The sequence below is a fragment of the Telopea speciosissima genome, chromosome 8 (assembly GCF_018873765.1).
Source record: "Telopea speciosissima isolate NSW1024214 ecotype Mountain lineage chromosome 8, Tspe_v1, whole genome shotgun sequence".
NCBI lineage: Eukaryota > Viridiplantae > Streptophyta > Magnoliopsida > Proteales > Proteaceae > Telopea > Telopea speciosissima.
Window position 1 is genome coordinate 46,700,235 of NC_057923.1, and position 27,931 is coordinate 46,728,165.

At 39.4% G+C, this 27,931-nt stretch overlaps 1 protein-coding gene across 1 annotated transcript; it reads right to left on the minus strand.

Moving 5' to 3' along the window:
* Window positions 1-469: 469 nt before the first annotated feature.
* Window positions 470-3,995, minus strand: LOC122672359 (chalcone synthase-like). Its single transcript, XM_043869851.1, has 2 exons — window positions 3,933-3,995; window positions 470-1,669 (listed from the first exon to the last, which is right to left on the minus strand). The coding sequence occupies exons 1-2, from the start codon at window positions 3,993-3,995 to the stop codon at window positions 470-472; spliced, it is 1,263 nt and encodes a 420-aa protein (XP_043725786.1).
* Between the last annotated feature and the right edge of the window lie 23,936 nt (window positions 3,996-27,931).

Below are 27,931 nucleotides of genomic sequence, written 5' to 3' on the forward strand. Positions count from 1 at the left end.
AATCCTCCCAACTTCTCTCTTTGAAACCAGATCGAATTAAAGTCTCCTAAGGTCACCCATGAGACATTAATATAACTGACCATCAAAGAAAGAAAATCCCAAAGAGCTTGCTTACCATCCAAAGAGTTCGGCCCATAGACAACTGAACATTCCCACACCATAGAAGAAGCCAACACTTTAACCAAAAAATGCAATCCCAACATTTATTTGTCCTTTCAACAATTATTAAGTAGTATTTTATTAAAAGAAGCTTAAACAAATACAGAAATAGTAACTTAGCTACGAAGGCCTTTGGCCTTACTAAAAGACAAATGCCAAAAACCAGAATCACATAAATAGGTCTCCCCCCCTCCTCCAATGGGAAGAACTAAAGGGACCAAACAACCAAAGTAATGAAGGCACAGATATAGAGCCATACAAAGAACCCCATAGAATAGAGTGTAATTAAAATCAATGAAAATTGGCAAGATCAGCAAGCCTGAGTTATGCTACGCAAGATGATTGTCTCCACAGTTAGACCCGGTCCAAACCCTAATAGCACACCCCAATCAAAACCTTCTCCAGTTGTGGCTTTTCCTTCCTTCATAGAGTTATTCCTCATCTCATCCAAAATGAACATCACAGTGGGGCTTGACATATTACCATATTCACTCAACACTTTCCTTGATGCCTTAAGTTTCTCCTCCTTCAAACCAAGAGTCACTTCAATCAGGTCCAAAATTGCCGGTCCACCAGGGTGAGACACCCAAAAAATGGAGTTCCAATCACTTATACCAATCTTGCTGAATGCTTCCTCCAAGCATTTTCCGATGCTCCCAGAAATAGTTTTGGCTACATCCTTGGATAAGCTGATTGAAAGACCCGTTTGACGCAAGTGGCCTTCAACCATATCATCCGAGTCTGGGAGAATTCGAGAACCTGCTGAGAAGAGTTGGAACAGTGGGCGCTCAACTGATGTGTCAGGGTTTGCACCAACTATTAAAGCTGCAGCGCCATCTGCGAAGATTGCCTGCCCAAGTAGGGTGTGGAAATCGGTCTCAGTTGGTCCCTTGAAGCCACTAACTGAGTTTAATTCCGAGCAAACAACAAGGACACGGGCACCTTTATTGTTCTCAGCAAGGTCTTTGGCAACACGGAGGACACTGCCACCACCGTAGCAGCCTAGATGATACATCATCACACGTTTGACGGTGGGTGAAAGGCCAAGGAGCTTGATGAGTTGAAAATCGGCACCAGGAGCATCAACACCAGAAATGGTAGTGAATACAATGTGGGTGATCTTTGATTTGGGCTGCCCCCACTCATTGATGGCTTTTAAAGCTGCTTCTTTAGCCAAGTTGGGAACCTCAACAACCATAATATCTTGGCGTGCATCAAGGGTTGGAGCCATGGAGTTGTAGAAGTCGGGGTTCTCCTCGATCATTTCCTCAGTCATGTAGAGATGACGTTTTATAATTGTTGATCTGTCACAGATGCGCTTGAATTTCTCCTTCAGTCCAGTCATATGCTCACTTTTTGTGGATCTGAAGTAGAAATCTGGGAAATCAGGCTGATAGACACAGTTGGATGGATTTGCTGTGCCGATGGCCAGCACTGTGGCTGGACCATGTGCGCACTGCGCTTCATAGATTTCTCCAAATGATCCCACTGCTTGTATGGATCGATCGATCTAAAGGGTGAGAAAATCTGAAATAGAGGAATGAATTAAGATGGAAGGAAAGGCTATGTAATGAAACTAACAAGCGATGATTGTTGGATGAAATAGTAAAACAGATGCATAAGATTTTATAGAAGTCGGAATATTGAATGGATCCTTTGGCTGAAGTGCGCAACTTTGTTTTGAATTTTATTATAATCACTTAGATTTGGAACGAAGTTGCCCTTTTGGAATTTTTTATTTTTATTTATTTTTGAAAATAAGTCAAAGAGGATCCACTTGAATTGAATAAAGCAATGATTGTGGAATGCGGACCATTTATTCACCTTTGTTTGAATGAGACTCCGTCACACTGACTTGTATGGGTTCCTGTTATATTTGGGGATTGAAGGAAACGTGTGGTTTCTTTTTTAAGAAAAGGAATAGAGCTAAAATTATATGAGATTTCTACTTAAGAAAAGGAAAATAAAAAATGGCCTGAGAGACAACTTTGAGTGAACGTTGTTTCATATATATGTTTGACTTGATAGCAAATTAGCAATGTTTTGTATCCATTCAGTTTTAGGCGCCTTGTTTGACTAAATAAGGTCATCAAACATGCATAAAATTAAACCTTATGAAAATGGAATTTTATTCTTGAAGTATGCTTATGAAGGTTAAAATATGCAAAGTGAATGATATGGGTTTTTCCAAAGTCTTAAACGAAATTTGATTGTAAAATGATCAAAATGCCCTTAGAGGGCAAAATGTTAAAAGTGCTAAGACATGCATTTTGAAATCATTACAGACATTGAAAATTATGTTAAACATGCTAACATGGCAAAATATTCAAGATTTGGATGCTGGAAAAATCATTTTGGGTTTGTTTTTGGTAAATGACCAAAATTCCCTCAAAGGGCAAAAATGCCTATTATGCATGATTGTGACATGAGATGGGCACGCAAGAATGTGGAAATTTTCTAAAATCATTTGAAATGACATGGTATGCATAGAAAATATTTTTATTTTTATTTTTTTTAAGGTACGGTTGATAGAATCTTTCGATTTTAGGGGAAGGGAGAGTCATTATTCAATATGTAGGGAAAGGGACTGTCATTAAGGCATAATCAAGGGGAGGGGACAGTAATTTACTCAAAAATAAAAAATAAAAAAGCGCTTGGTGGGAGTGGAAGAATAGTTGGAAAACTAGGTTTTCGGACTTGACTTGTCTTTCAGAAAAACCTAGTGACTCGGTCTTGTCAAACCCGGTCAAGGCGACTCATATTTTTTAATTTTTAATGCAATAAATATGTATAAATTAGTAATAAATCAGAAAAATATGGGAATCACATATCAATGCATTTTGAGTTTATACCATTGAACAAGTGAAGGGAGACGAGGAGCTGAGGGCTTCTTATTGTTTCAAAATATGGATTTACTAATATTCTCAACTTAGTTTCTAAGGGAACTGGCTTTATAATTTTTTTAAAAATAACTAAACTCGTCGAGTTTGTCATGACTCAGGTAAAAGTCCCGAGTGTTATTTGACTAAGACGATCTATGACCTAGTCTCGTCATTTTTTTACCCTGGCCTAGTCAACACAACTCTTGACCAAATTTTCCAAAATCTTGACTCGACTCGAACAATTCGCCCCAGTCAAAAACCCACAATACCAAGGGAGAAGCAATCAAATATAAAATTATTATATCTTTTTTTTTTTTTTTTTTTTTTCCGGTAATGTATAAAATTAGAGCAAGAAATCTCTACTTGGTCACATAGTCTCTACACAAGCATCTAGACCAATGGGTGAGTACGCCTGGGTATCTACCCAGGGGGCAGAGGCGTCATCTCACGGTGCTTTGTGAGAGGGCGTAGAAAACACCACCAAGTAGAGATCTTTTTCCCATAAAATTATTATATCAAAGATTGAGCTATAGGTGCTTGTATATTTTATTGGAAAAACAAATTCTTAAAAAACATATATTTATTAGGCCAGTATACAAATAAGCTTAGAATATCATATCTAATCAATTTATTTTGTTATTTATTATTATTTTTTTCCTTTTCTTTTTGGAATAAAGAGTACATTTGTCACAATTGATCACTTAGTCATAAGTATTGAGCTACCTTCACCATCCTTAGTTCCAACGATCAATTAATCTATTTCCATGTTCATAGGCTTGTCCTAATGACCGGTTTTTCTTTACATCCATTTATGGCGCCAATTCTGCGGCTGAGAGGATTGCTTGTAAGCTTGATAGAGTTCTTTCAAAATTCCATTGGTTGGATGCTTACCCTGCCTCTAGGGTTGTGCTTGATCCCCTTGGTATCTCGGATCACTGTCTTGCTATCAGTCATATTTCTCCTTACATTTCTCTTGGTCCAAAGCTTTTTCATTTTATTCATATGTGGATTGACCATCCATAATACCTCTCCCTTGCTTGTCTTGCTTGAAAAAAGCCTGTCAAAGAGAAAGCCTCCCTGTGAGGACAAAGGCCTTCCGATGGGAATGCCGGGGAAAACTTTCCCTCATCTTAATAAAAAAGGAGTGGCAAAGTCCCCAATTGACAAGATGTCGCTACCTAGATAAGGGTCTAGGACCCAAACTAAAAATAAAAGAAATGACTTCATTCTGAACTGATCTAATCCAAAGGTTGGGGTTTGTGTTAGGTTGCAGTTCGATGAAGGTGTTAGGCATTTGGGTCCACCCAATGAAAACCACATTCTGACCTAGGTTATTATATTATGTATGGGCTAAAGGAATAATAACCCTTTTCTTACAGCCAAACCTCCGGGATGTTTCCTTACCTTCCTAGTAGTTTAGTTTTTACCCTCATCTTATACTTTATTTCATTATCCCAAAAGCATGTCACACCCAAACCTAGGGAAGTAATAGAAATACCGGCTTAGCCGGGTGGACTGGGATGCCTAATACCTTCCCTTGATCGTAACTTGACCTGTACCTAGATCAATGGACCGATCAATCCCCAAAAAACATAACAAGAGAGTCAATTTTACTTTGAGTCCTAAACCCTCCTCTAAGTGGGGACTCCTACACACGTTATCACCTCTCTCTCTCTCTCCTCCTCAAAAGAAGGAACAATGTGGAGGACACGTGGAAGCACCCCCACCGTAGGATGTCATTGTCCTTACAGTGGCAAATCCACTGGGGATACTATGCTTATTAGTATAAGTCAGACTTTTGATGTATTTGGCATATATATTGTAGGGAAAATATCATGGACACCCCCTGTAAGTATATGAAATATCATGGACATACCAAACTTGGTCAAAATGGAAACCTTCCCCCTGACATTAAGCACAGTTAGTACCCAAAGGTGAAATATCCATTTTACCCCTTATTTAAATAAAAAAACTGTCATTTCTGCTTCTTCTTCTTCTTCTTCATGTGTAACTAGCCGGCCTTTTCCTCACGTTTCTCCTCTCCCTATCCCTCTCCTTCTCCGTCTCCGACACCCCTCCCCCTCCTTTGCTCAGCCCTCTCCCTTCCGGCCTTCCCCGACTTCTCTGGCTCTGGCTCCCCCTCCCTTTACCCCTTTGTAATTTTCGAATCCAACCCAAATTTCCTTCACTTGATTTCTGCAGTTTCATTCATCCTTCTTCTCGCCGCCATAATCAGCGTTGTCGCCGGCGTAGCCTCCCACATGAACTCCGGTGGCTGCGAAAACTCCCCAGCGCATGCCATTCTCAAATCTTCATCTAGTGTCAGTCGGTATCCAGACCTTTGCTATTCGGCAATCACCACTGTCCCCGGTGCCACGGACAAATTATTGAGCCAGAAGGACGTGATCGAAATGTCTCTGAACATCACAACCACCGCCGTCGAACACAACTACTTCACCATAAAGAAGCTCATCGTCACCAAGAAGAAAAGCTTAACGAAACGAGAGAAAACAGCTCTGCACGACTGTCTAGAGATGGTGGACGAGACATTGGATGAGCTACTCAAGACAGGTAAAGATCTCAGGCAGTACAGAAACGTGAAGAAAACGATATTCCAACACGCCGGTGACCTTAAGACACTTGTGAGTGCTGCAATGATGAATCAGGAGTCGTGTTTGGACGGGTTCTCCCATGATGGAGTGGATAAGGAGGTGAAAGCAGTGCTGGCCGGAGGCAGGTTAGGTTCACGTTTATAAGATGTGTAGTAACGCATTAGCCATGATCAAGAACATGACCGACACACACATGGCTGAGGAGAGGAAGGAGAGGCGGTTGATGATGGGTGATGACATTGAAACCAATGAGAGAGGGAGTGAGTTTCCGGAGTGGTTGTCGGCGGGTGACTAGAGGCTACTTCAGGCAACGACGGTGACGGCGGATGTGACGGTAGCAGCGGACGGGAGTGGGAACTTTAAGACGGTGGCGGCAGCGCTGGAGAAGAGTAGTAAGAGGTATGTGATTATTGTAAGTTCACCGTAAGGGTAACGGGTAGTGAGTCTCTGAGCGAACGAAAGAGAGCGAGAGGAATTGAAGAGAACACAACAGAAGAGACACAGAGAGAGTAAGGGTATTATAGGGAGTTCATCCTGTGGTAAGGGTAATTTCATCATTATAAAAGAATTAACAGCAACTTAACTGCATAGTGGATTAAGTTGAAATAAAAATATAAAGTAAGGGTAGTCTGTGATATTTTTTCAAAGTTTGATATGTCCGTTATATTTCATATACTAACAGGGGGTGTCTGTGAAATTTTCCCTATATTGTACTATTGTAACATGTTTTTTTTTTTTATTGTGTGCTTTTGGATGCTAACTTTGATGAACTAACTTGCTACTGCATGCTTTTAACCCAAAATTACACCTTGTGGCATAACCCTAGGCTCGGTGTGTAGACACATGGTTACCCTTGTTGAATCTACAACTCTTAGTACCAAACCTTCAAGTATATTAAAGAGGCTTGTGCCACCTTACCATTGGATCATCTAGGCAGCTTGATAAAATTCAAGTGTGATCCAAATAAAATAGCAAATAAATACGGTACCATGAGCATCAAATGAAAAGAAATGTGATTATCAAACCAAGGGAGCAAAAAAATAGAGAAAGGTGAAAGAAGCATAAGTACACAAGTAACAACGTTACCTGTAGAAGGTAGGGACTACCGACAAAGGTATCACCATGCCGAAGCTCAGCATAGCTGATGATATCAAGACCCAACAAAGTCTCAGCTAAGACTGTTGGTATGATATTACACCGGCGTTTAAGTTGCTAAACCACGTCAATAATAATGGGTGAAGCACATATCTACATATCACGACAAGTGATATATCCTTTAGTGTCGATTGAATGACGAGAGAACCGATCAATCAAGGCGTGGACATCACGATAGTCCTTAATCATATCCTCCTTTAATTCCTAGTCCGATCAAAACAAATAAATTCATGTACCTCTTGGGAATGATCATGATGGAGGGAAGGTACAATCATAGCACCCGAACAAGGAGAAAAAAACACAGCGCTTGAATTCCTTATATGTGAGGGTATATCTGCACATTACCAAAGTGGAATCCGTGAACCTCACGATCCCAAGTCTTGGAAGCTTTGAACAACAGTATCCAACTAATCTTAACCATAATTTTGTAACTTTCCCATTCCCAATGACATGTTCGATCAACCCTTTGCCTTGCTTTGGAGCTTCAATATCTTCCTCTATACCCAAGAGAAATCTTTGAGAACTTTCACGGTCCACAAGGAATCGACCTTTAAGTATCTATGATGGATCCATTTCACCCATAAATTATCTTTCTTAGATGCAATCCACCAAACCTGCTTTAAGATCCACGCTACATTCATATCTTTAATTATTTTGATGCCCAATCCCCCTTAGTCCTAGGTAAGAAAACCTTATCCCAAGCTATGAAGTGGATTTTCCAATCAAGAGAGGGGTCGGACCAAAGGAACTTATAGAAGATGGATTCAAGCTTCCACATGATTTAACTAGGAAGCCAAAAATCCCAGACCAGAAGATATACCCTCCTTGAAGAAATGTATTGATGAGCTGAGCATGAGAAAGAAACCTACTCTTCCACCCTTCCAACCTTCTCTTCACAGGCTCAAAGAGGGGAGAACAGTTAGCCACCGACAACTTACTAGAAAGCAAAGGAACCTCAAGATATCTAATGGGGAGAGTAGATTCCTGGAAGACAATCACATGTAGTTGGAGCTGCCGAACCCTAGGGGAGATCCCTCCAATACAAGAAACTGGACCTACGGGGGTGTTTTTAAACATTGCTATAGGTCAATAAAACGCCACTGTAGGCTATAGCGGTGTTTATATTTTGTGCCACAAATATGTCGCCAAAGGTACCGCCGCTGTGTCAGTGAATGTACCTTTTCAGCAACGTTTTTTAATAAATGCCGGGGAAAGTATTCTACAACAGCGTTTATAAAAGTGTCGTTATAGGACATTGAATTTCTATTTTTGCAGCACTTTTCAATAAACACCGGGAATGTGTAGTACAACGACATTTAAAAAGCGACGTGATAGGTATTGATTTTCTAATTTTTAGCGGCATTTGTTAAAAATCCCCGCTAAATGTGGTTTTATTTTTTTTTAAAAATCTATTTTTATATCCAATCCATCAGCCTGTTTCAAAATATAATAGATTCATCATGTCCCCTATTTCATATATAATACATTCATCCATATTAATCCTGTCGATCACCTATTTCATATAAAACACATCCATTCCATATAAAATAATAATTTTACTAATGCCGACATAAATTAAAACATGCCCAACATCCATTAAATATGAAATAAAAATGATGTCAAAAGTACTAAGGTGCATATACTCAACAAAAAGATATGAAGAGACCTCCTCCAATACAAAATCTATAACTCAACCAATAAAACAGTATGAGTTCATGGGTATCTGAAGCTACACAAGCTATACTCTTAGTGAGGAAACCAGGCCTAAAACTGAAATTCCAAGACCCAAAACCTGAACACCATCTCCATCCCACACAAAACCATCAAATAACAATATAAACTAATTAGTAAGACTGAGATGATAAGAGGTATACACAAGTACCAATAACTAAAGCTTATTCAAATAAACTCTGATATACAACAAATAAGAAGATTAAATGCCCCCCCTTTATTTTTCTCTTCTTCTCTTGTTGTTTTGCTCGGTAGTGTCTCCCGCATACAACTATGGGATATAAGTTTGCAAGTTACACTAAAAAACCAAACTAAAGCAACGATGGACATTTTAACCACAACCAAACCACTAACTCTGATCCTAGGGGATAGAATCCAAAAAAAAAAAAAAAAAAAAAAAAAAACAAAGAACAGAAAAAAGAAGAAGCTTACCAGATGATGTAATACAATTATCAAAATATTTGTATAATGTACTTGAAATCAAGTAACATAAACCTTGTTAAAAGTAAATAAATATGCCCTTATTTGCTCATGGAAAGGGAAGTCAGCCTCACAAACTGGATTTGTTTACACTTAGCTGATGAACTACCATCAGCATTATTGCTAAAAATCTCAAGATTTACAAGTGTATGATCATCCATTCTAAGACAACCTCTATAGACTTGGTAAGGTAGAATATCTCCATTGTGTAAAGCATCATCTAGCTGTTATAAACTGGAAAGTGTCAGTATTATATTCTTAACAAACAGCATGTACCACAATGTTCTCAATCAAAGAATTGAAAATAACCTTACCATAAACCTAGATAAATGAATAACGAGCCCACGAAGGGTACAAACAACGAGGTCATGGTGTCTTACACCATCAAGTACATATTCCCAGATCTCATGCCAGCTAAGTGAATGAAATGAAAATTATTAAAAGTCCCAAATCATGAGAAAGACAATGGCATGAGTACCGAGAAATCCCTAAACACTTGAATTTGAGCAATATTTGATCAATGAAAAGAACTCCCTAGCATTTTTGTAATGTCAATTACAAGTCAATCTGAGCTCAAAATGGTGCCTCAAGTAATCATAAGCAGTAAGGTTATACTAATAACTCAAAATCTCAAATGACTAGGAGATTCTGTAACTTTTCCTTGCTCTAGTGGATAAAATGAATTTAGCCATGTCTAGGAAATTTTACACTAATGTTTTGGTGTATAGCTAAGTTTATTCATCAATATGCTCCTTTTTTTTCATGATTGAGGATGATTTAATTGACAAGATGAGGGAGAACTACAGAAAAGGGCTCTATGTAAGGTCTTCTTAACTTGGATGGACTGCTGGGAGCTATTATTAGTAGGTTTTGGGTTTGTGGAGGAAGCCTTAGAGCTTGAAAAACAAATTTTAATAAGTAATGAAGACACTATGGACCTCTTGTTGCCTCATTCGTAAAGGATGAAAGATGAGAAAAAGAGCAAGAGTTGCGTGAGGAGTAAAGTTCTTTGTGGGAGAGTGTAATGCCCCCAAAACCATCCTAGCGGTTTAGGGAGATTTACGGTCCATAGGATCTCAAGTTAAAAGTTGCGAACTGGAGCAGAACCAAAGACAGATACATTAATGTAAAATGTGTAAACTAAATATGTTCCATTAATATTAAATATTTTAAAGTTGCTGAAACGAAAACTTACATCCTTGAAACCTCAAACCATAATTAAAAGTCAAAATCCAAATTACATAAAACCTCAAAAATAACTTAAGTCTTAAAACATAAAAGTCTTAATCCAAAGTTTAAAGCCAAAGATAGCTAATAAAGGTTCATCCTGCTCATCATGAGTAAAGTCCTCAACGCCCTCATTTGCATAGTCATCTCCAAACTTCGTCATATCTGAAATGTGATGAGGGTAAGCTTCGGGAAAAGCTTAGCAAGTACAATGCATGATTCCACAGGTTTAAAAATAATCATGCAAACAAGTCCGAAAGACATACATATAATGTAGGATATCTAGTATCCTATCAGGAAAAATGTACATTACCATAATCATAGCGTATCATTAAACAGATAAGCCAATATGATAATGCTCATCAAAACAGCGATAAAGACAGTAAATAAATAGTTGCTGAAAGTAAAGGCAGAAGATAATTACGTCTTTCATGTAAAATCGACTAGTAGGCGATTACAATCATACACTGATCATGGCCCTTGTGATAGCAGCATATGCAATAATTACAACTACATCATCCTACCGTCCCACTCAATCAAACAAAAACTATTGACACTATCAGTGACCTATAGTAACAGTTGCTTCGTAATGCCCCCGAAGATTTTACCAGCACTCTTCTTAAATTCGAATACTATGGTATGAAAGCATAATGTTCCAACAAGGAAAGTCGTCTTACCTTGTCCCCACACGTAAGCCCACGCAAGTAAGGCAAAGTAAATCAATAAAAATATCCTATAACATACAGACAATTTTTGGAATAAAGGCTAGCTACACCTCAACTCCATCTTATGATTTACTATTGGTAAAATGAACTAAACATGTGAAAACAGAATTTTTAAAGAATGAAATAAATATGTGAAAATAGAATTTTTAAAACACAAATAAGTATCCAAGACATGCATTCGTAATCGTGAAGATCAAACAATAATCTCCAATCAAACAGTAAGCAACTTCTCCAATTCTCTTGGAACGTAACAACAAACTTTAAATCAAAATAACAAAATAGAAATTTTTATGCACAACAAAATGCATGAATTTATCAATTAGGAAGCACCATTCAAAGCACTTCGTCATACCATCACCATCATGTATAAATTTTATCTTATGCATGCATACTTTTAAAGAAAATTTTAGCAACAACTATCTTGAATTAAATAGTGAAGAATAAAATACTCTTCTAGCCAAATTCGCCTGGGCCATCTGAAGTGGAAAATCAAGCTTAGCAGCCTTTCTGCGTGGTAGATTGGTCAATATGGATGGATCCTTGAAGAAATATGTGGGCCCTTCTACAGTGCTAATAGGCCTAAAGAAAGTTTGGGGGTTCGTTCAGGCCGAAGAACGATGGGTGGTTGGAAATGGGGAGTCCATTCGATTTTGGTACAACAGGTGGATAGGCAGCCAAAGCATTGAAGACCAGGTTCTTCCGGCCCAATTTCCAGGCAACCTCACAGCCAAAGTTTTGGATTTTATTGAGGAGGATATATGGGTGTTCCCACAGGTGGAAGATAGGATGCTTCAAGGAATTTTCAACAAAATTCAGAGTCCGGAAATTGTTCCTACAGAAGGAGGACGCTCACTTTTGGGCGCACACCCAATCGGGTTCATTCTCTCGTGTGCACACGGGAAGTGTTGAGACAAAAGCAGCCGATCGGAGTGGACTTGGGTTGTTTGGCTCAAACACCTCCATCCCCGATGTTCGTTGTTTGATGGAGGTTAGTTCACAAAGCCCTACCCACAGATGAGAATATCCATCGCAGAGCGATCCCTATGGTGTCCAGGTGTGACCTCTGTTGGGCAGAAGAAGACTCAAGGAACCACTTAATCCTCAATTGCAATTTTTCCATTCTGGTATGGATTGAGGTGTTAAGTCTTTCCAACAAAAAATGGAACGGCTTCCCATCTATAGAGCTATTGTTCTCGTGGTGGCGAAGGAAAGCTAAGGTAGCCTGGGTGGCTGACATATGGAAGGCTCTTCTTATCACTGTTTGTCAACAACTATGGATTGAACGAAACAAAAGGCGATATGAAAACCAGAGAAGCTTTCCAAGGAATGTTGTGCAAAGGTGCATTAATGAGATTTTTGATTGCTCCCTCATCAAAGGAGTTCAAATCAATTCGGTAAAGGAGCTCGTGCTAGCCAAGTTCTTTAAGGTAACCACTGCTGGTCCAAAACCGAGGAGGGTTATAGAGGTTTGTTGGACTCCACCTCCGTTGGGGGTGGTGGAAACTGAATATTGATGGCTGCTCCATTGGTAACCCTGGTTATACAGGTGTAGGGGGGATTCTTAGGAATCACTTGGGGATATCCAGAAGATGTTTCACCAATTTTGAAGGAATTGGAACGAACTTCCAGGCTGAGATGGCAACCTTCTTCTTAAGCATAAGAGAGGCGAAAGAGCTCGAGGTGAAGCGCCTATAGGTGGAGTGCGATTCAGCCTTGGTGGTCTATGGGATCCTAGCTTCTAATATCCCATGGGACTTTCTTCAACATTGGTGGAATGCTGAAGTTTACCTCTCCTCTATACAGTCGCGTATTACCCACTGTTACAGAGAGGGTAATGTCCCGGCAGATGCCCTAGCAAAACGGGCAGCAACCTCTAAAACCTCTGACAAGTGGAACGATTCGCCAATTTTCATTGCTCACTCGGTTAGTTGGGAAGCTTCGAGCAGACCATACTACCGATTCTGCTAATGGATTATGTTTTTTGCTTCTGGTTGAGCTTTGAGCCTCAACATCTGATCGGTCGCTTGTACATATCTTCACTATTTTAATATACTTGCTGACCTTTTAGCAAAAAAAAAAGAATAAAATACTCTTATCAAACACTCAAGTGCATGCATCAATTAAGCAATATAAAAATCTGATATGAGCATGAAATAACTAACTAAATAAGAGACATGAAAATAAAATTGTGGTTTGACATATATAAAATATCAAGTAAAATCATGCACAGTACTCACCTCTTCGAGAAAATCTGATTAGACAAAAATACCAAAAGTTGTTGGAATCCCAAGCTTGCTAGGTGCTCTAATGGTGCTAAACGAGAACTTCTCCGACTTAGAATGCTTAAAGAAGATTTCCACAACTCTAGGTAAAAGCTCCCTCCTTCTCCCTCTTCTTTCTCTTCCTCCCCTCTTCGAATTTTCCAGTCCTTCTCTCTCCTTGAACGGTTTATTTTTTTGAATGAGGGAATGAGGGAATAAGAGAATGAGTAGAATCGTGGCTTCCTTTCGGTCTAGCCACAATGACTTATTTTCTTCCAACTTGGATTCTCTCTCTCTCCCTTGCTTCTAGCCCAAGAAATTCTAATCCAAAGGTCTTAAACACTCCAAATCCTATCACCAAATCACTCAACCACTAGGATGCTATTTAAGTTAAATTAGATTTTATCTACAAAAATAATCCTATTTAGTGAAATTATCCTTCAAATTTTATTATGGTGACACCTAACCAATAGGATAAAAGAGATTGGATTCTTTTACTTAATTAAATCTTTTAATAAAGAAATACTCCACAATAAGAATCCCTAATTATAGTAACTTCTATTTTCTAATTTAAATCAAATAAGGTCTACTTCTTATTTTTTAATATTTTTATTCTAGTGACACAAAATCCTAGATTTATGCAAATTCCCCCTTTTCTCTCTCTGGGCAGTGCTTATCCACACACAAGCATGGAAACCTCTCTCTCACGTTTCTCTCTTTCTCATTTAAAAAAAACAACAAACTCCCAAGCTAAAATCGTGGAAGCCCCCATTTTAAGCCCAATAAAATTATAAAAATGATATATAACTCTACCTCTCAAGAATGGAACATTAGACCTCTATCCATTCTAATTAAATATCAAACCACAAGGCTAGGTTACTAGTTATTCTATAAAAATACAAAATCAAATATTTATCCTAATTAGCTCTAATTACATATTAGGCAAAATAATAACATAATTCAAAATAAAGAGGCACACTAGGGTTCACTACTTACCAAGCTTATGTAAGTGTAATTCCTAACTAGCCTAAACTTCTCACACTTCAACTTGCCCTAAACCTTAAACAAGTGAAAAGACTAAAATATCCTTAAGAAAAATTTAGGGTTTTACAGGGAGTGTACCGCCCACACCCAATTTATCATCAATTTCACATACTAACTAACATGTCTCCTCGCATTTCTGTTAGGAGAAGGAATTTTTATCTCCCAAAACCTCACGTCAAAATGTCTTATTTATCATTGAAAAGGATTCTGTTGATCCTAAAATAATAGTGACAATTCAACCCATCCTCCAAATTATAAATAGAAGCAGAATCTCCACGCTACTAACTAAAGGCCAAGCGCTTGGTATTGCACCAATTTAACAGCAGAAAATTAGAGGTGTCCTCACACAGTTAACATAGTGACTAGTTTCAACTTTCAAGTACTGTACATTAATATCTAATAAATAGCTATGGCTGCAGTCAACACTCTTTACCCTGTATCTATTTTATTTGAGGGTGGGGGATGGCAATTGTTTAACTTTAAACTCTACTAATCTAAAAACCACATCCATATTTTAGATTACAAAACCCATTTAACCCGGGCTAATTTGAATTTTTGGATATAGGTTCGGAACCCGAACCCATACTTGCTGGTGCCTTGTGGTGCATCAGTCCAGTAATCAAGATGAATGATGTAAGCCTGGTAGTAAGATCCTATATACTGTTAAGAAGGCAAACACCAACTCCTTGCAACTATACAGTTCACCACCAAATGCACAGCTTAAGGTAGGTATCACCCCTTGATTTCTAAGGTCCTACCCAAATACATATTATAAATGACCTAAGAAGGATGTAGGTGAGTGGTCACGCGAAGGCCTTCGCCCATGGTTGATCTGACACAAAACAGCAGAGTGCTTTCAACCTGTTTTGGGTTTGAGATTTGAATAAGGTTATGATTAAGTTCTAGTCTAAGTTGAGATTGGATCATCCAAACCCTCACATGTCATGATGAGAACTCAATATCATACATGTATGTTAATTCCCAACTCGAATGTCAAATTCTGCTACTCTGGCAGATTGACCCTTGTTTAACTAAAATGACATAATTTTACCATCCGAACCTCATTTGCTTTAATTCTAATTTTTTTATAAACCTGATTCACAGAGCTTAATTTTATTAGAAGGAACAATTGTTCAATTCTGTCTCCAGGTGATCAGGAATTCCACTTCAAGTTGCTGTCATGGATTGAATTTTTTTATTTTGGCAGATTGACCCCTGTTCAGTTAAAATGACATAACTACACCATCTGAACCTCGATTTCCTTGATTCTTGATTTGTTAGAAATCAGACTCATAAAGCTTCATTTTGTTAGGAAAAAACCATTTTCTGATTCTCCCTCCAAGTGAGCTGAAATTCAACTTCAAACCCACACTTTCCAGCTATTGCTATCTCTGGTCGATCTGGATCAACCAGTCTGATCAACCAGTACTGTTGATCCATGTAATTTCCACTATTGTGTGGGGCCTAGTGTCCCACACCCTGGATCATCTCCCCGTACTCCAACTAGCCTGTGGAAATATTACCCCGACAGTATGACCATATGGGGCCCACCTATAGGCTTGAGTACAATAGAATAGGCTATAAAATGTGTTTTTAGCCAAAATGACCGTAGGCAAACAGACCTTAAGCAAGCCTCTATATAAACCAAATTAAACTTTTAAATACAACCCTATTCATTTCGTTGAGAGGAGAAGGAGAGAAAGAGAAGAGAAAGAAAGAGAGAAGGAGAAGAAGAAGAGAAGGAGAAGAAGAAGAGAAGGGAGGAAGCTTGGGCCCACTCCTTGTACTTGATTGGTTCAGGTAATCACTCTCAATCCATGTTTTTTCTTTGCTCTTAGCTACACTTAGCCTCTGAACATGATCAATTTCCAATTCCTAATGTGTGCCTATGATTTACCATGTTAGCTTGGAGTTATGCCATGAATTCCTTATGTAGGAGACTAGATCTTTGCATGTATGTAAGAATCTACACCGTCTCATCTCTATTCTATCATGTTGTAAGTTCAGATTGTTGTGATTACCATTCTAGCCTTGGAATGACCCATTGCCATGCCATATAGAAGGCCTAGAGCATGGATTAAGGTGTAGGACTTGCTTACCCTGAATGCATGTTGAATCAAGGCCTATAACTTGTAACAGAACTGTTATAGAGTAATTTAAACCCTCCCATATATGAATTCTGTAAAGCCTTGTGTAAGAAACCCCATGTAGGTTGGCTATGTGAGTCATAAACCCCAAAACCCCATGCATGTTCAATCTTTTCTTTTGAATATGATGTTTGCCATAGAAGTAACCTACCTGTGTTCCCTGATCATCCTTATTAGCCATAGCTCAGTAGAACCAAGCCTATACAGTGAAAACTTTCAGATTTCTCGAGCTGTACAGTCACTGGTCGATTGGATGGACCAGTACCAATCGACCACTACCAGAAACTTAAACCAGATTTAAACCTGATCAGCCCTATGGCCTGAAACATAATATGGGAGGCCATTTCTTTAAGCCAAATAAGAAAGCATGCCCTGTTGCTACCTTTGGGCAACAGGTTGATTAACTCAGGTTGATTGGATCAATCATTCCAATCAACCAATACAAAACCATTGATTAAAAACCTGACCAAAACATGTGAGAATACTTAGAATCTCACCTAAAGATCCCATGGTGTGAAGCCATGCTCAATCCATAAATCTTTTTCAGTTTTGCTACTACCAGCCCTACTGGTCGATGCCCATAGGTCAATTAGATCGACCACTGCTGCTGTCATTCCAGAATTGAGTCTGGCCTTGGTTTAAAACTTAGACCAAGGGTACCCCTGGACGCCATAGCCATTTAAGCACTTATTAATGTTTACTTTTGGTTAAATTGACATTAGGCTATAACAACTTACCTGACGACGTGCATCGGAGTGCTTTTGAGAACTGACAATCTTTCGAACAAGTAGACTTTGGCCAAGGTGAGTGGGAATATGTCATTCATGTAGGTGTAATACTATTGTGTGTTATCTTATTATAAATGAATGTGTTATTTTATTTCCTTTAAATTCTTGTCTTGAAATTCTAGAACTGTGAAGGAAAATGTTGAGATGCTATGTTCTGATGAAAGGCATATTATTGAAATCATTAGACTAGATGCCGAATTTAGCTTGGAAATAAAGGGTATGATGTGCCATAGTATGGGATGCGGGAGCACCAGACACTTCATACTCGAAATTGCTAGATTAGATGCCGTAGCCGGCTTGGAAATGAGGAGTATGGTGACCCATAGAATGTGATGCGGACGACACCACTCAACTCATACAATGTTATATAGAAACCTGCAGCTAGGGTTTATCACTACTGGTACTATGAACCCTTACCAACAGGGGTTAAGGTGTTGGATACCAAAAATGTGTGAGGCCAATGTCCTGAGGGGCATTGCTTGGTTAGTTTGGCTCATCAGGTCACTAGGACAGGTGATGTCTATTGGCCCATCAGTTAATAGGGCTGGTGGTAGCACAGTGGAAACATAGGGGGCTGATCGGGTTGACCTTGGCAAGGGATGCCGAAGCCGACTGGTCTTCTCCAACAACTCAATGGGTGTATCGTGGGAAGGGGTTCGAAGCCCGCACCAGGGATACATGTATTGGGGATTGTAGTAGTACTTACCTAGTGACTTAGATTGTGATGTTAGGTGGACTAGATAATAAAATCTGATCTCATGCATATAGGATTATTGTGTTGCATTTGCATGCATGATTTATTACTCACTCATTGGGCTCAATGGAGCTCATTCCTTGTGAAATCTTTCTTTTTAGGTGATTTTACAGGTACTGGTTTACAAATGGGCAATGAAGTTGTTGATGGAAATGTTGACCTTCCATACTCTGCGGTCCTGTGAAGATCTTGTGATTATATAAGCTTCCTTCTGTTGGATATGTAATTATTTGGATATTATACTTTTGAGCATAAATGTATATATATATATATGGTATAACATAGGTACTTGGGATTTTACTGTAATATAATATCTTTTGGGTAGTTTTTGTCTTCCGTTGCACTCTGTCACTTTATTTGCCTATACACCTCTTTGGTGTGGTTTGTGACATGTAAGTACTATTTATAGATCCTGGTGGATTGGCAGATATCGTAGGATATCTAGGTCATCCGCTCATTCCTTTTGGGGGTGTGACAGAGTGGTATCAGAGCAAGAAGCTCTATTTACATTCACAAACAATGGAAGTAGGATGGTGGGTGGTCTAGAGACAAAGAAATAAAAAATTTAAGAAAATATAAAAATAAAGAAATAGAAGAACATAATAGGGGACTAGCTAGGTGCAAAAGCCGATAACATCATAATTGAAAAGGCATAAGCTTTTACATTCAGAAAGAAAACCGAAAGTTCTACTTCCAAATATATTATAAACAAAAGTACAACTAATAAGCAGAAACAAACACGAACATAAAAATAGAAAATTTATATTCTGGAAAATTTAAAACTAGGTCTACTCTTGAGTTGAAACTTAAGTTCGAAATGATAATCAACGACCCTAGATACCTACAGACCCAATTATACTGAAATCGAACCTTGACAACCAAGGATTTTTGTGTAATTGAAAGGAGAATAAATACCGCCAAGACCAAATCACTCGTATTGAGAAGTTACTCAATCTATGGTCGGACCAAATCCAGTGCTTAAATTAGGACACAGGTGCATATAACTCTATCTCATGATCATTGCACCCATGCTTTTCAAACTTCTTATTCCAAATCATTCCATTCAAATATTTCACGTACTTAAATGTTGTTTCAACATATGAAATATATTGAACCTTTCTATTACACCAAGTAATCTTAAATCCCAATTTCTTTCCCAGAAAACAATCATGGTTCGAACTAGATCCCTTGAAGACATTTTCCAAGGAGCATGTCTTCGTTCTCCGCTTTAACCTTCCAATGAACCCCTTGCTCAGAATGTAAAAGTTACTGCCTTCTGAACAAGTGTACCTGAAGTTCCACCTGCACATATACCTAAGGTCCCTCCGGCACATATGCCTGCACCTCCCCCAGTTACGAATACCATCATGGCCAATATGATACAAGCCATCCAACAACAACAATAGACCCAATTGCAAATCTAGCAACAACAGCAAGAGTTGCTGGCCAACATGAACACTTAGTTTGTGACTGCAATGCAATAGTAGCAATAGTTGCTAGCCAACATTAACACCTAGTTAGTGACGGCCATGCAAGGAAGAGTAGCACCCTGTCCCAATTATCCCCCAAATTTTCCTCCTATACCTCATGTTACATCGGATAACTCCACTGCCGGAGTGATGGAGAGATTCAAGGAGCTCCATCCTCCCGCCTTCTCCAAGATCGATTCTGATCCACTACAGCTAGAGCGATGGATTAACGCCTTAAGGCTTTTGAAGTATTGAAGTGTACGGACGCACATGAATTGATTTGTGTCGGGTATCAATTGCAGAACTAAGGCGAAGCTTAGTGGAAATCAACCAAGCCTAATCTGGCGGTAGCCCATCCCAACCCCACTCAGGAGCAATTTAAGGAGGCTTGCTTTGGGAATTACTTCCCAGAAAGCTTCAGGGATGGAAAAGAAGCAGAGTTTGCGACCCTCACTCAAGGGTCAAAGTCAGTGTTAGACTACCAACAGCAATTCGAGGACTTGTTCCACTTTGCTCTAGAACAGTTGAGGAGCAATGCTTGCAAATCTAAGAAATTCGAGAAGGGGCTCAAACCCGAGATTAGTGCAATATTAACCACTTTAGACATCCAATCATATGCCCGGATGGTTCAGAAGGCCAAGGTCGTGGAAAATCGACAGAAAGCGAAGACTCCAGTATCGCAAGGATTGGACAAGAGGCCAAATAATTTCCAAAATTGTAACTGGCCAAACAAGTCCTTCAGAGGACCTAGTTCCAGTCCTGACCCGATACCGTACTGTAGGTCAGAAATGGGTCAAGCTTATCAACCCACCCACTCTATTTGAAGTCAGCCTACATAGTACTACCGCCCTGCAGCAAGCCAAGTTTCATCATTTATTCAGCCTCCTCGCCCAGCACCAAGTCAAGCAAGTTAGGCCTCTTTTCAGCCTATTCGGCCTGCACTTGCCCATCAGCCTGTTGGACCTAGCCACTGCTATGCGCACAAACTTCCCGGACACATGTCTCAAGATTGTCCTCATTGCAGGTTTGGTGCACCATGACAAGTTCCACCTACTGCCCGGCCTTTCCAGCCCCAAAATAATATAGTTCAAGAGCAAGAATATGCCTGGACTATAGAAGGAGTTGAGGCAAATCCGGAGGAAATGACAGGTACTTTATCCATATCATCCTCACCTATTCAAGTATTAATTGATTCTGCTACATCACACTCTTCCGTTCTACTAAGTTTGTTAACAAGAGAAATGTACCCTGGAAGAACTTAGAACACAAATTAGTGGTTAGCACTCTTATTGGAAATGTTGTGAATTTAAAAGAAATGTGTGGATCTTGTCCATTAGAAAAAAAAATAATCCCAGATTCGTATCAAAATTTTTGAAAGGACGGTAAAAGGCTGTAGGCACGTAGTTGAGTCTCGGTAAGAATATATATCCACAAACCAAATGGGTAGAGCTTTTTAGGCTGAATTCAAGTATGTATGAAGTATACCAAGTAGTTGGAGGTAATAAGAGGACTAGAGATTTAAGTTGGCAAAAAAGGAACAGTAATGGGTGTTAGTATAGCCAAGTATAACCGATAACAGAAAGAAATTGGAATGGAAGGATTTAACAAACTTTGCTCAACAATAGGTATAAATGGAGTAATGGGTTCCCGAATGTCTCCTTCGTTATTGGGAGTGAACAATGGGAGTTGAGTAAGGGTGTCAAATGTTGCGGTTTTGATTATACGGTGTGGTTTTGGTTCGGTGCACATTTTGCAAGGTAGAAATCAAAATCGCATCGGATAAGAAACACCCAAAATCAGAATCATTTTATGTACGGTACGATTTTAGCGGTTTCTATTCGGTTATCATTATCCGGCTTACATGCGGTTTTTAATACTGGTTTCTCCTTTGTACCCTTTAATTTTATTTTCCATGTTATTTGGGAGAAATATATTGTTTCATACACATCTAACTATAGGCAAAGTTCACTTAGACATGCTAGTTGCAATGATAATTTTAAGTGATTACTCAAGGCCGCAAAGTACCACAAGGGAAACCAACCTGAGGACATTACCAATCCATACCCCACTCAATTCATTAACAAAGTCCACTAAGACATGCTCGTACTAAAACCTTCCATCCCTTCATGAATTTAACACTCAAATTGAAATTAAAAAAAATCTCAGTAAGGAGTCCTAATATTTTAGAATGTTTAACCACATTCTTAAACAAATAAGAATATTCCTAATCTCGATTTTCTACCAGGTTTCTATTCGATTAACCGATGGTTTTTCGGTTTTGAATCGAATCGACCTGGTAATAGAACCTATGAAATCAGAATCGCATCGTTTTCATATGGTGTGGTTCGGTTCGATCGTAAACAGACGGTTTCAGTTCTAACAATCGGTTTCGGTTCTATTTTGACACCCTTAGAGTTGAGTCAGGTATTGGAGGACCCAACATGAAAGTTTTCATAGGAAAGAGCCGTGGAATCTCACACAGATCAGACTTTTACCATGCGACCCAATACTATAGAAATATAGATTACTGGAATAAATACACAGAGATAATTGGATCGTTTGATTTCTTGAGGGTTTATGTATGAGGTTCGATTCCCTTTGGACCCTTATATTAAGCAGAGCCTTAGATCAGTCAAACTCGGAAGTGATTTAGATCTTTGGTTGAGAAGTGAATATTATTGGGAATTGAATCTAGGCAGCCCAATCAAAACAAAAGAGTTATGTCGATAAGAGACGGAAGAACCTAAAGTTTGCCCGGGCGATCAGATATTTCTTCGGGTATCACCAACCAAAGGGGTGATGCGGTTTGATAAGGAAGGGAAGTTGAGTCTGAGAATAATGACCAGTGACGTACTGATTGGCAGAAGTCCATGATGTATTCCATGTATCAATGTTGGAGAAGGTACCTCTCAGACCCGACTCATGTCTTGATTCAGGGACCACCTGAGCTTGCTGCCACCATGACCTGGGACAAGAAACCCAAAGGGATCTTGGGACGCAAAGAGCATGACCTTCACAACCATACTACCATATGGTAAAGGTACGGAGTACTCACCCCAATCAAGGAACATCCGATTGACGAGAAGATGAAAGGCGGTAGTATCCCCATTTACTTGAATCTCCTGACACGTAAAATTTCAAGGATGAAATTCTTGTAAGGTGGGAGGAATGTTATACCCGTGCCCAAAAATCTGGGCTAATTTGAATTTTTACATATAGGTCTGGAACCCGAACCTATACTTACTGGTGCCTTGTGGTGCATCAGTCCAGTGATCGAGATGAATGATGTAAGCCCGGTAGTAAGATCCTACATACCGTTAAGAAGGCAAACACCAACTCCTTGTAATTGTACAGTTCACCACCAAATGTACAGCCTAAGGTAGGTATCACCCCTTGATTTCTAAGGTCCTACCCAAATATATATTATAAATGACCTAAGAAGCATGTAGGTGAGTGGTTACGCGAAGGCCTTGGCTCATGGTTGATCTGACACAAAACAACAGAGTGCTTTCAACCTGTTTTGGGTTTGAGATCTGACTAGGATTATGATTAAGTTCTAGTCTAGGTTGAGATAGGATCATCCAAACCCTCACATGTCATGATGAGAACTCAATTCCATACATGTATGTTAATTCCCAACTCGAATGTCAAATTCTGCTACTCTGGCAGATTGACCGATGTTTAACTAAAGTGTCATAACTTTACCATCTAAACCTCATTTGCTTTGATTCAAAATTTGTTATAAACTAGATTCTTAGAGCTTAATTTTATTAGAAGGTACCATTGTCCAATTCTGTGTCCAGGTGATCTGGAATTCCACTTCAAGTTGCTATTATTGATTGAATTCTTCTATTCTGGCAGATTGACCCATGTTCAGTTAAAATGACATAACTCCACCATCTGAACCTTGATTGCCTTGATTCTTGATTTGTTAGAAACTAGACTCATAGGCTTCATTTTGTTAGAAGAAATAATTTTTTGATTCTCCCTCAAGGTGAGCTGAAATTCAACTTCAAACCCAAACTTTCCTTCTGTTGCTTTCTCTAGTCAATCCACACTAGTCGATCCGGATCAACTACTCCGATCAACCAGTATTGCTGATTCATGTAATTTCCATTATTATTGTGTGGGGTCCAGTGTCCCATACCCCGGATCATCTCCCCGCACTCCAACTATCCTGTGGAAATATTGCCTCAGCAATGTGACCATGTGGGGCCCATCTATAGGCTTAAGTACCATATAATAGGTTATAGAATGCGTTTTTAGCCAAAATGACCTTAGGCAAATAGACCTTTAGCAAGCTTCTATATAAGCGGCCACATTAAACTTCAGAATACAACCCTATTCATTTCGTTGAGAGGAGAAGGAGAGAAAGAGAAGAGAAAGAGAAGAGAAAGTAAGAGAGAAGGAGAAGAAGAGAAGGGAGGATGCTTGGCCCCACTCCTTGTACTTGATTGGTTCAGGTAATCACTCTCAACCACTGTTTTTTCTTTGTTCTTAGCTACATCTAGGCTCTGAACATAATCAATTTCCAATTCCTAATGTGTGCCTACGATCTACCATGTTAGCTTGGAGTTATGCCATGAATTCCTTATGTAGGAGACTAGATCTTTGCTTGTATGTAAGAATCTGCACCTTCTCATCTCTATTCTGCCACCTTGTAATTCAGATTGCTGTGATTACCATTCTAGCCTTGGAATGACCCATTGCCATGCCATATAGAAGGCCTAGAGCATGGATTAAGGTGTAGGACTTGCTTACCTTGAATGCATGTTGAGTCCAAGGCCTATTACTTGTAACAAAACTATTATAGAGTAATTTAAACCCTCCCATATATGAATTCTGCAAAGCTTTGTGTAAAAAACCCCATTCATGTTGGCTATGTGAGCCATAAACCCGAAAACCCCCATGCATGTTCAATCTTTTCTTTTGAATATGATGTTTGCCATAGAAGTAACCTACCTGTGCTCCCTGATTATCCTTATTTGCCATAGATCAGTAGAACCAAGCCTATACAGTGAAAACTTTCTGATTTCTTGAGCTGTACAGTCATTGGTCTATTGCCACTGGTCAATTGGATGGACTAGTTCCAATCGACCACTACCAGAAACTTAAGCCAGATTTAAACCTGATCAGCCCCATGGCCTGAAACATCATATGGTGGCTATTTATGTAAACCAAATAGGAAACCATGCCCTGTTGCTACCTTGGGGCAACAAGTAGATTCACTCGGGTTGATTGGATCAACCAGTCCAATCAAGCAGTACAAAACCATTGATTAAAAACCTGACCAAAACATGTGGGAATACTTAGAATCTCACCTAAAGATCCCATGGTGTGAAGCCATGTTCAATCCATAAATCCTTTTCAGTTTTGCTGCTGCCAACCCTACTGGTCAATTCCCACAGGTCAATTGGATCGACCACTGCTGGTGTCATTCCAGAATTGAGTGTGACCTTGGTTTAATACTTAGACCAAGGGTACCCCTAGACTTCATAGCCATTTAAGCACTTATTAATGTTTACTTTGGTTCAATTGACATTAGGCTATAACAACTTGCTCAACAACGCGTATCGGAGTGCTTTTGAGAACTGGCAATCTTTCAAACAAGTAGATCTTAGCCAAGGTGAGTGGGAATATTTCATTTATATACGTGTAATACTACTGTGTGTTATCTTATTATAAATGAATGTATTATTTCATTTCCTTTAAATTCTTGTCTTGAAATTCTGGATTTGTGAATGAAAATGTTGAGATGCTATGTTATGATGAAAGGCATATTATTGAAATCGTTAGACTAGATGCCGTATTCCATTTAGAATTAAGGGTATGGTGTGCCATAGTATGGGATGCGGGAGCCCTGTACACTTCATACTTGAAATTGCTAGATTAGATGCCATAGCCGATTTAGAAATGAGGAGTGTGGTGGCCCGTAGAATGAGATGCGAATGACACCACTCAACTCATACGATGTCATATAGAAACATGCGGCTAGGGTTTATCACTACCCGTACTACGAACCCTTACCAACAAGGGTTAAGGTATTGGATATCACAAATGTGTGAGGCCAATGTCCTGAGGGGCATTGCTTGGTCAGTTTGGCTCATCGGGTTACTAGGACAGGTGATGTCTATTGGCCCATCAGTTAATAGGGCTGGTGGTAGCACAATGGTAACATAGGGGGTTGGTGGTAGCACAATGGTAATATAGGGGGCTGGTCGGGCTGACCTTGGGAAGGGATTCTGGAGCCGACTGGTCTTCTCTGACAACTCAATGGGTGTATCGCGAGAAGGGGTTAGAAGCCCACACCAGGGATACATGTATTGGGGATTGTAGTAGTACTTACCTAGTGACTTAGACTGTGATGTTAGGTGGACTAGATAATAAAATCTGATCTCATGCATATAGGATCATTGTGTTGCATTTGCATGCATGATTTATTACTCACTTATTGGGCTCAGTGTAGCTCATTCCTCTTGGAATCTTTCTGTTTAAGTGATTTTACAGGTATTGGTTTACAAATGTACGATGAAGCTTTTGATGGAAATGTTGGCCTTTCATACTCTGTGGTCCTGTGAAGACCTTATGATTATATAAGCTTCCTTCTGTTGGATAGGTAATTATCTGGATATTGTACTTTTGAGCATAAATGGATATGTATATGGTATAACATAGGTACTTGAGATTTTATTATAATATAATATAATCCATCTTTTGGGTAGTTTTTATCTTCCGTTGCACTCTGTTATACTTTATTTGTCTATATACTTCTTTTGGTGTGGTGTTGACATGTAAGTACTGCTTTTGGATCCTGGTGGATTGGCGGATATCGTAGGATATCCGGGTCACCCGCTCATTCCTCCTAGGGGTGGTTTGGGGGTGTAACAGAATAGGTCCTCTACCTTTATAGCAGTTGTGAGTGTAGTAAGATCTTCTAGAGCGAGGTGGGCATGGAATCTTGTTAGCAGAGAGAGCACCCTAGGAAATGTAGTATCACATTGTTCTCCAGAACAGATATCTCCTTCCAACACTACCATCTTCACCCTCTTCCCCGAACTCATCGTACATTGACTCCATTGATGGCCATTCCAAGGCTTCTATCATTATTTGCAAGCTCGCCTCCTCTTCCTGTGCTTGAACACTTAAACCACAGCTCAGAAAAATGTGGAAAAACCCTAAAAGAAGAAGAAGCTTTATTAGAGTGGAAGACACCATAGATGTTTGTCTCTGGTTCTGCTCTTCTGCTTCACAGGTTCACAACTACTTCTTCACATGGAAGAACACTAGAGAGGGCCAAAGAGTTTTATTTTCTTCTAAGGTTCTAACCACACACACACAAAGAGAGAGAGAGAGAGAGAGAGAGAGAGAGAGAGAGAGAGAGAGAGAGAGAGAGAGAGAGAGAAAGAAACACATACACAGAGGTCACAGAGGCAGAGAGGTCGCAAAGAGGTTGCAGGGACACAAAGGTCGTAGGGACATAGAGGTCAGTAAAGAGGTCACAGTGGGAGAGAGGTCCGGGAGCAGTTAGAGTGGAGATTTAAAGAGATTTGAGATTTGACAGAGACTAGGGTTTGGGTTTGGGTGAGCGCGTGGGCAAGAGCGGGAAGTGAATAGGATTTGGGTATTTTTCGCGGGAAAACCTAATATTCTCGGCAACATGTATCACGAAACACCGTTGTAGTGAGTCCTATGACGGCATTTACTACGAAATGACGTTAATATAAACACAATTAGGGCTGCAACAGGGTCGGGTTGGGCCGGGCTTTATAGAACCCTAGCCCAACCCTAAGTCCCCTTAGTGGGCCCAAGCCCGACCCGACCCGACTCAGGGCGAGAAAAATTCAACCCGACCCGCCCTTAGGGTCGGGCCGGGTCGACCCTAATTGGCCCCGATCATGGGGAAGGGGAAAGAAATGCATGGGTTGGAATGGGTTGGGAAGAACTTATTAATTTTACATAAAATAACAATATAATAAATTATATTATAATACTTATTGTCTTCATATATAGTATATTATATAAAAAACTGTGGGTGAAATTTAAAGTTCATAATGTATAAATTATATCAATATATATTTTATAGTATAACTTAAACGCAAGCTAGCTCGAGGCCTCAACCCTAACCCAACCCGACCCTAACTCGGGCAAGTTTCTAGCCCCGACCCACCTCCAAATATCTCAGCCGACGTCGGCTCGGGTTTGCCGACAGGCCAAACTTGCACCCTAAACACAATGTCACAACGTTTCTCATCTTCACCTTCCTCACTGGAAAATATACTATGGCGTTACTAAATAAACGACGTAGTATTGTTTCTTACAATGGCCTTTATTAAAAAATACTGTCATATATGTATGTACGACGACGTTTACATATAAACACCGTGGTAGTCCCATATTATTCGATATTTCTTGAAAAGTGCCGTCATATGTACATATATGATGGCATTTTAAAATAACGTTATGAAATCTCCTCCCAAAGTGCCGTAGTTGCATCTTT

What these genes read in the sequence shown, in the direction of transcription:
- LOC122672359 (XM_043869851.1), bottom strand. Translation starts at nt 3,995, where the DNA reads ATGACTGATAGCAAGACAGTGATCCGAGATACCAAGGGGATCAAGCAC. An exon ending in AGCACAACCCTAGAGGCAGG is followed by an intron (nt 1,670 to 3,932) that starts GTAAGCATCCAA and finishes CTCACCCTTTAG; the next exon opens with ATCGATCGATCCATACAAGC.